At 39.5% G+C, this 9,727-nt stretch overlaps 1 protein-coding gene across 4 annotated transcripts in view; it reads right to left on the bottom strand.

The window, feature by feature from the left end:
- Positions 1 to 5,785: 5,785 nt before the first annotated feature.
- Positions 5,786 to 9,727, bottom strand: part of GPAM (glycerol-3-phosphate acyltransferase, mitochondrial) — a 45,552-nt gene continuing 41,610 nt past the window's right edge. For all 4 annotated transcript variants that reach the window (XM_061458767.1, XM_061458765.1, XM_061458766.1 and 1 more), the window contains one exon: positions 5,786 to 9,125. In XM_061458767.1, the coding sequence (XP_061314751.1) occupies positions 9,009 to 9,125 (117 nt within the window). In that variant the 3' untranslated portion in view covers positions 5,786 to 9,008. The remainder of the gene's footprint in view (positions 9,126 to 9,727) is intronic.

The following is a 9,727-nucleotide window of genomic DNA, read 5'->3' as shown; positions in this document are numbered from 1 at the left end:
TCCAGCACAGAGCCACAAAGATGATTAAGGGAATGGAACATCTCCCTTATGAGGACAGGCTGAGGGAGCTGGGACTCTTTAGCTTGGAGAAGAGGAGACTGAGGGGTGACCTCATCAATGTTTACAAATATGTAAAGGGTGAGTGTCAGGATGATGGATCTAGGTTTTTTTCAGTAATGTCCAATGATAGGACAAGGGGCAATGGGTGTAAACTGGAGCATAGGAGGTTCCATGTGAACATCAGGAAAAACTTCTTTACTGTGAGAGTGACAGAGCACTGGAATGGGTTGCCCAGGGGGGTTGTGGAGTCTCCTACATTGGAGATATTCAAGGCCCGCCTGGACAAGTTCCTGTGTGATGTACTCTAGGTTACCCTGCTCCTGCAGGGGGGTTGGACTAGATGATCTTTTGAGGTCCCTTCCAATCCTTGGGATTCTGTGATTCTGTGAACAGGTAGGGTTGGAAAGGACATTAAGATATCTAGTTCCAACCCCCAAGGAAGTGACCATGCTATCCAACATACCTGAACCTTCCTACCCCAAACCCACCTTCTAGATTAAGTCCAGTCTGCAGCAGGGCATGACACGTGGGCTGTTACAACAGCAATGTCTCAAGCCTGCTGCATCATTTAGATCTGCTTCTTTATTAAATGAAAAAGTGAGGCTTTAATAAGAGATCAGGGAGCCTCAGACTGCCTTGCCTAGACTAATCTTTTAATGGTGGAAAATGATAGACAAGCTGCTTCAAATTCTTATCTAGCAGTTTGCTTTGAATTACTAATAGCCAATTTGTATTTAATTTACTTAGTTTAGAAAATTAACTACATGTGTCACTGGTTCCAACACTTTTCATTTTTACTGCCTTCTGCATCAGCAAAGGGATAACTTCATATAAACCAATTAAAAGACAAAAACACACACACAACCTCCTGCCCTGGTTTGCTCTGCTAACTCTCTTGAGTATACCCAGAGCCATCAGCTTCTAGTATTTCTACACTTCTTTATTTCAGTCTTACTTAAACTACAACTTGAATTAATGGTTACAGCTGGTAAAGGGATAGAATTCTCCTCTCTAAACCAGTTCTCCAAGACTCTGGGACAAAAAGAAACATTTTGGACTAAAAAGGACAGAATCTGCAGTTTTGAAGGGAGAACAGAGTTCTAAAACATAGCACAAGAATCAATGCACATTATATCTAAGTACTGTGAAAGTGTAAACATAAGACACGTCTAAACTTCCTCATCTCCTAAAACCAGGAAACATTGGCTTTATTTCATGTCATGGTATCTTTTGGAGATGTAAAAAAATATCTTTCACGGAATGTGCCCTGTAGTATGGTTTCCTCGAAACACCATTTCTTTGCAATAGAAGATGTTATTCTGCAGTATAGCATCAATCTCATTGGTCAGGCTGACCATTGTAAGAATGACAAATAGCATTTATTCAGGAAAACAAGTATTACTGGACTAATCGAGCTACGCTCCAAGAACACGAGGAGACATTTCAATGACAGCTGAATGAAACATCACAAACATTGCAAATCCAATTCCTTTGGTGAATGTTTTCATGGAAAACTCTTGAGAAGAAGTTTGTTCTGCCTCCACTTTCAAAGCCCCCAAACTGACCAAAGCCACTACTTCAATGCAAAGTCCTTCTTCAGATTTAATTCTTTCGCAAATGCCTTGCCAAAAGAAGGAAGTACAGGAAGAAACATACCTGCTTTTTATCACATTGATTATAAGCAAACAGGATTTTCCAAAAGAAAACAAAAATCATCAATTTTAATCACCATGTCTGGATTTTAAAGGAGCTTATTTTTATATTCTGGGGGGCTCTGAATGAGAAAGCTGAGTCACACGACAAAAGAGCTGCTGCTAAGGACAATCAGAAGCACCTGGGAACAGGAATGGTCACAAGGATGATGAAGCTCTAAGCCTGTAGCACACAAAAAGAAGGAACCGGGGAGACTGGACGCTATAAATGGCCAGTGAGCCAAAGAGACAACGGGAGAGATTTGAAGGTGCTGATTTATCATAATTAAGTTTAATGGAGGGGAAATATCAACACTGAAAAGGGGCTTTTACAGCTTTCTGATAATTAGCAGTTTAATTGGCCTTCTCCATCCTGCAGAGACAAGAGGAAGGCTGATTCAACCAGATGTCTAGCACTACTGCTAAAATTAGGCTTCATCTCGATTTAGAGAACATCTATATTAACACAGCCACAAGGTGAGCCTGTAAAACTTTCCACAGACATGCAAAATGTTTAACTGGGGAACAAACCTGATCCATCAGCCCTTCCTTAGCCTCATCTGAAGGAGGACAACAAATCGAAGGTGAGATTACTGGTTTTATAGACACACTCCTACTAGCTCTTAACAAGCCATCTTGAGTACCAACTACACAGCAGCCATCACACAGTACAGAGTTCACTTAAAGAAGCTAGCTAAGCATTTTGGGGGGAATCCTGGAAATTCCAAAGAATTTCCAAAGAAATTCTGTGGCATTTAAATGTTTTCTTTGGGTAGATACAATTGCTGGAGCCTGAACTCCTGAGATAAGGCAATAGTCAAGGCAGAGGTAAACCCACAACTCAGGAGATACCCCTTGGCTTTCAGCATTTCCAACCCAGGGCCAGAGCTAAACTGCAATCTGCTAACAGATTACAGGGTTAATTTGTAATTTGTTATTGTAATCTGACAGGAACAGTCTGAAAGGTGACAATGCCAGGGGCAGGATTCCTTACCCATTTTCCAGTCAGCAGGGGTTTTACTACTGGCAGAGGTAGGATGCTCCTACGCATCTCTCTGAAAATGATCACACCCCACTCCAGACTCAGCGCAGAGCCATGATGATGTTACCTGGTTTCTTCTCTATTCCGTTCCTGGTCACTGCTGGCAGTCCATGTGCTTTTTGACTATCAGAGACACTAAGCAAATATGTCTACAGAACAACCTTAAAAAAGCCCTTATATTTTATTCCTGAACAATCATAGGAATAAGAGGTATAACCTATATGAGAGCTGCTCCTTATCTTGGGACTGAGGGATAAAGAGCCAGCCAGACCACCAGTGAAAGCAGCCTGACCAAGCTGTCTCTGCACAAACCCATTTCTATTTTCATAGAATCATAGAACAGTTTGGTTTGGAAGGGACCCTAAAGCTCATCCACCTCCAACACTCTGCCATAAGCAGACACCTTCTTCCACTAGCCCAGCTTGCTCAAAGCTCCATCCAACCTGTCCTTAAAAAGGTGACTAGACCTGCAAAGCAAAGCTTCACCTCACATCCGTTCTGTTCAACATGGCACAACCAGCAGGGACAGGGACCCAATACCCAGAACAAGGGAAATATCAACAGCCCTGCCCAGGCCATCTACCTCAGAGCTTCTCTTTACTTTCAGAAGAAGATTTTACAGTATCTAACCTGACTCTTTTCAATGCAACTAAATTCACTGCTGTTATCCAACCTGAGGAGTCCCACATCCAGGGAATAACACAGATTCTTCTCCACAAGGTGAAAGAAAAAGCTTCTTTCCCCCCCTTGCATCTTGCCCTTAGCATCCTTCAGAGTTCCTCAAAAAGAACATTTTATGCCAGCTGACACCTTATCAATCCGAACGGACTGTTAAGTTTTGCCATATTTGTCATTATGTGCAAGCAAAAGGCATCACTTTGCATGACGTCTGTCCTTTTCATAACAGAATGCCACTTTTGATTCATGCCCTGCTTGTAATCTGCCAGTAAATTGGAGTTCTCTCCAAAGAATTGCTACACAGCCAGTTTATTTCCTCTTCCGTGCCTGTGCATTTAGTTTTAATTCTCTCAGTTGTGGTACCTTGTGCTTCCCTGGTTATTCTTCTGCCTTCTCTCCAAAATGTATCATTACCACTGGGATTACAACAACCTGGCTCTTCCAGATCTTGCTATCTACAAATGTAAAGAGCAAACTCTCTTCCATTGCCCAGGTCACTAATGAAGACACTGAACAGATGAGACTCAGAACAGATGTTACTGGAATTGTGTTCACTACTAATAGTGATTATTCCACCCCATAGTTCTTCCATTCTGACTGTGAATGGTGCTTTAAGGTGAGAAAAAAAAAATCCCCTTAGTGCTTGTACAGATGCAGCTTTCCTCAAACTACCATCACTTGCTAATGAAAATACAGGACAGCATCAGAAGTGACATGTAAATTAGGAGCGAAAGAATAGGCTCATAGGTGTCACTGAATCCATGCATGGCATTAGAGACATTATCTGATTTCCATGCTTCAGCCTCCTCACTTGCCAGAAACTGTCACTCTAAAACATCTGAGACCAAGAGATTGCAAATACTATCAGTTTAAGAACCAAGTGTTACTATGCTATAAAACACCCTTTTAATGCAGATTACTCATAGCAATTATGCCATGCATCCTTTATTGAAATTTTGCACTGCATAACTACATACATGTGTATTTGTATAACTAATAGCTATACAATAATTAAACAGCTTTTGTTTCTGTAACTGTCAATGTTTTATGACAGATGAAATCTAGACGTTTCTTTGGGATTTATGGTCTCCCAGGTCTGAACTCCAGTATAACACAGAGCAATGAACACTTCCTCCATGTTTCTTCCCCAAAGCCAGGAAGTTTCTTATACTAGTGACAGAATCAACTATGATACTTGGACAATTACATTAACAGGTGCGCCAACTTACAGAAGAATTAATAAGGGTGATACATCTCACCCAGCAAATGCAAAGTGCAATGAACATCTATAAAAGACTAAAAAGAACATGTTTTCAAGCAGCAGTTCAGATCGCTGTAGAACTTACTTGAAAATACAGGGCTGCTGAAAACTTGGTGTACCATAAGTGAGAACAAAGCAGAGAGCTCAAATCAAGTGACCGTTCTAAACAAGCCTGACAAGCTTTTATTACAAGATAACTGAATTAAGCAAAAACTGGGATAAGTGCTTTATCCGACATTTGGGATTTGAAAAGGCTGAGAAACAGGAAGACATTTCCAGAAAGAATAACATGTAAGGTCATCACCAATAAGAATTGGGTTTTATTCAAGCTATTGACAATAATTGAATTTCAGCTTCCTGCCTCAGCCTAGAGTTGTCAATTATCGAGCCTTGCTTGCATGTGAATATTGCTAGAGGCCTCTTAAAGAATCAGTTGATTACAATGTCTTGTTTTTTTTTTTTCCTGAAGAGTGAAACAGCATCCCTCCTTCTCACTTCAAGTAATGATCATCTATGCAGGTTTTATCATATTAAAGCCCCACTCCAATCGATTCACATTTGCCAGATGCTGTCAGAATTGCTGACAGGTGCTTATTGCCCTCCAGGTCAGCTTGTAATCGCTATGAGAAGGGACAGTCTGTAGCATCAGAGTCATCCCAGACTCCTGAATGACACCCCCACACCCCCCATAAGGTGAGAGGAAGTTTTAAAGAGGAAGCCACATACAAGAGCCTTGCAGGGATGGGGAAATAGAGAAGCAAAATGACACCACTGCTTCACAACAAAACAGTGACCAGGGAGTCAGGATGTCACCTCAATCTGCTCGTCAAATGGTTCTGCTCCAGTACATACACTGCTAGAGACACGTTTACAGTGAAAGCTTTTAATTGTTTAATTTCAGAAATGACCTGGAATGGGCCAAAGTTACTGAATGAATTATCTTAGCAGGTTATTTAAAAAACAACCCCCCCAAAAAAAACCCCAAACCAACCGCACACACAGAAACAAAAACCAAAACCAACCCCCAAAAACACTAGAAAAACTTGTTAAATGTCATATTAGCAAACAGTTTAATGTATTAAAATGACTCCAGTACACCTCTGTGCTTCTACAACAGACACGGCATTACACATAACAGGCAAAACATGGTAACGTTCTCAAGGAAGCAGTATCAGGCTCATTACCACAGAAACACAAGAGCAACAGTATCTTACATCACCTCCCAGCCCAACTTTCTTCTGCCTGGTGGTTCTGATATTTCTCTGTGGAGCAAGCAGTCAGCTGAATGCAAGTGTGTGGATATGCTTCCTAATCAAAGCTAGGTGAATAAAGCCCTATATAGCCCAAAAGAAGGCAGGTATGCCTCCAACGTCAGTGTTAGTAGGAAGTAAATGTATTAACAAGCTTACGATCCCTGGCGGCCTGGGTAGCTGTGGCAGCACGGGAAGGGGAATTCTACATTTTCATCACTCTAAAAATGTGATACCTACAGGATGCATGTGGAAAGATTAAGTTTCTCATATCTTGAAAGATCCTGGCCCCAAAGGACTTGCACACCTGAGTAATATGCTCAAGAATGACAAGACTTGTGTAAGTCTTTGTAGGAGAGTCTTAAAACACATCAGTGGTAATTCAGGGCCAGATCTTTCTTCTTTACTGCTTAACTTCACCTTCACTGAAATTAACTCAACATGGAATTCTATCAACAAAAGAAACATGAGATATTAGTAAGAATCAGAAGACACTGAAGGTGTAAATACAGTGCAAAAGTGTTGGTTTCAGTTTTTAACTGTTACAGCCTGATAATTTTATATTCTGTGCTTTACTTTCAGGGAAAAGCATAGTTCTTGTGTGTCATAATATACACACTTGCATATATACGTGTACATACACGCTGCAGAATGCAAAGGCTACCAGTGGCATATGATTTGTAGTACTGACTTCTCACATGCAGGGTTATTTTCATACAAAACCAAACTAGTTTTAGAGGTGCCCCCTCCCTCTGCATACTCAATGTATGCATTAATGTGTATTCACATGCATTACTGCCCTACCCACTCACTGATTTGTATTAACCGGATTTATTTACTTATTTTTAAACGTAAGCTATCATTTATCTTTAACACCTAGCCAGAACACTCCGGTGACCACAGCACTCCTGGGTTTTACGGTAACTAATACATCAGTTGGTGGAACATTCTCCATAAAATGACTCAAGTTTTGTTTATTTCATATTGCTTTACTTTTAAAAATCTGTTTGATGTACAATCTTTGCTGTTAGTACACTTGAGATTTACTGAAATGCAGTAAACTATGAAAGCTCATTATTCAGAAGCACCTAGTCTTTTTTTCTTTTGACATTAAACGGAAGCCATCAGCAACAACTGTTGTATGGAGCCCTCGTCAGGTTAACATCAGCTAGTATGAGATGAAACTGTTTTCTAAATAGCTAGGAAGACTTCACAAAACAAATTATCTGCGATGTAGTCACTATCCTGCTGAGACAGCAGAAGGATGTAACAAGAAAAGCGACTCTAGGGTCAGTTTCCATCCGTATTGTATGTAGCTTTGGTTCAGAAATTCTTTAAGTGTTGTAGAGCACCTGGTTTAGTGACAGAACACATGCGTCTCACAGTGTTAACAGTAGAATGCTAATAAACTATAAACTGCCCGTTTAAAATATTAATAGCATTTAATAAAAAAATTTACAGAAACATTCCTTTTGACATATGTGCAGTAGAAATGCAAGATCCTTGGCCACAAACTCAAATTGTCTGCATCAGTTTTGTGCTGGCATTAACAGTGCAAGTGCTGGGATTCAAGTATGTTTTTCCGTATTTATGTTAAGCAACAGAGACTACGTGATGAAATTTGGGGGATTTTCTGTTCACAAGGCCAGGATGTGAGAATGAAGTGAAACACTGCAGTGATCAAAGTGTTCGATTTCCCCCAAATAGAAGGCAGTCTAGATGAGGAAAACCACATTTCACAAGCAAAACAAACCAGCTTCACATACCATCAAGTTATTGCTTCAGCTAGATCAGCTGTACTAAAATACAGGACTACAGGTTGCAATCTGATCTCCACTCACATGAAGAGAAGATGAAATCTACAGTGCAAGTCCTCCATGTGAAAGGATCAAATCGCAAGACCAGAGTCCTGTTTCAAAGGACAGAATTTATTCATCACAAATTGGTCTACGATTTTACTTGTAAGTCAGTTTGGACTCTGTAGATCAGAGTCAAAAGTACATTGTTTCTGATACTTCTGTATTTCTAAAGGTTACTACTTCATACCAATTTAGACCTACTCAACAACAGAATCCGGTATGAACACTTGTTTCCAAAGAACTGTGGAAGTTATTGCTGAAATTTCTAGGGCCATAATTATTTCACCAAATCAAGTCTTTACTTCACTTTAAAAAAAAAAAAAAACAAATCTGACATCCTATTAATTAAAAACAACACACAAACAAACTTAATAGCTTTTTTCAATTAAATAATCTAAGATTTTACAAGATATTCACATACAGGCAACTGTCTCCTGACTTTTATCTGGCTGAATGACAGACGCCATAATAAAAACAAGAATGCTGCTCTCACATCCTTCATGGCAGCAGTGATTATTGCAGTTCACTACTGCCCTAAGAGTGCAAGGTGTGCCTGCTGCCAACGTTTCTCACAATCATCTGCTACATGATCATTATTCTCAGATGTCTGTAACTGTTATTCTCATTAGAATTTTGGCATTTATGTTAATATTTATGAAAAACTATGGCTTTATCCATGAAATATTTATCCTGCCTAAGCAATTTTTTAACCATTTATTTAAAACAGTAAAACTGAATAGGAATTAATTTGTTTATGCCATAATCTGTGTTGCCACTAAACTCAAGAACTCAGGATTAGCTACAGATCACCAATATGTGCATTTGTGCATCTGTTACAGTCTTTAAAAGTATAGTTAAAACATAACACTGATAAAACTTTATTCTTAATTTTAAGTCTAATTCTAATAATTTATTTTTTGCAACGTGTTTAATTACTTGTATCCAAGGTGTCATGTGAGTATCACTGTAATTACAATGGGATTGGGGACTGTAAGAAACCCATAAATGTATACGTAAGAAGGCACTTGTCTTCCAGTAGTTCAAGTCAGAGAAGGCCTTACCCAGAGAGTGGCACCTCACACTTTGAAGGATTAGCAAATGTCCCCAGGCTTTGACACAGTCTCAAAACCTGTCTTCGTGTCCCTGGACTAAGGTGCTATAGGTGGTCTATAATACCATGAAGCTCATGATGAATTCCAGTAGTTTTTGCCTGTTGCGCTGAGGTAGGAACGTAGTGCTTAGCTCCAAAATGGTGTCTCTTCTTTGTGTTGTCTGACTGAAAACCTAAAGCACAGCATGAATATATGTAAGTATCACAATGTTAAAGGGATCTCCTTTCTTTTGTGATGAGAATTTTATGGTCCTTAATAAATTTGCCCTCATTTACAGGACTTCTTTTTCCCTTTCTTGAAGGCTTACATGGTAATGCTGTTAGATATTCATAGACTCATATAATGGTTTGGGTTGGAAAGGACCTTAAGATCATCCAGTTCCAACCTCTGAGTCATGGGGGGTTATTATATTATTAGAATGCACTAAGTGTTGAAGTACTTCAAGTGGTATGGAAGAATAGAATTTGAGAAAAAGCATGATAAACAGCCAGCTCTTAACAGCAAGGGATAAACAAGCATTTAAAAGGCATCTGAATTCAAAGCGTAAGCACTTTGATAACAAGAGTTCAGATGCTATGCGGTGAACAGATGCTTAGCAGAAGCTATCTATTTCCCCTTTTCCAACGGCAGAATGAATTAAAAATGATCGATTTGATGTGTGCTTTCTTTACAGCTCTTACAGGAAGATACCTTTACTATAGGCTTTACTATAGTCTAACTATTGTTAGATTACTTACTACATTAGAATTAAAGACGAAGATTTCAAAACGCTTA

This window comes from Pezoporus flaviventris, unplaced genomic scaffold (assembly GCF_033815535.1).
Source record: "Pezoporus flaviventris isolate CSIRO_AGI_PZ_B2104156 unplaced genomic scaffold, CSIRO_AGI_Pfla_v1 ptg000029l, whole genome shotgun sequence".
NCBI lineage: Eukaryota > Metazoa > Chordata > Aves > Psittaciformes > Psittacidae > Pezoporus > Pezoporus flaviventris.
This window is presented reverse-complemented; position numbering and strand designations above follow the sequence as displayed.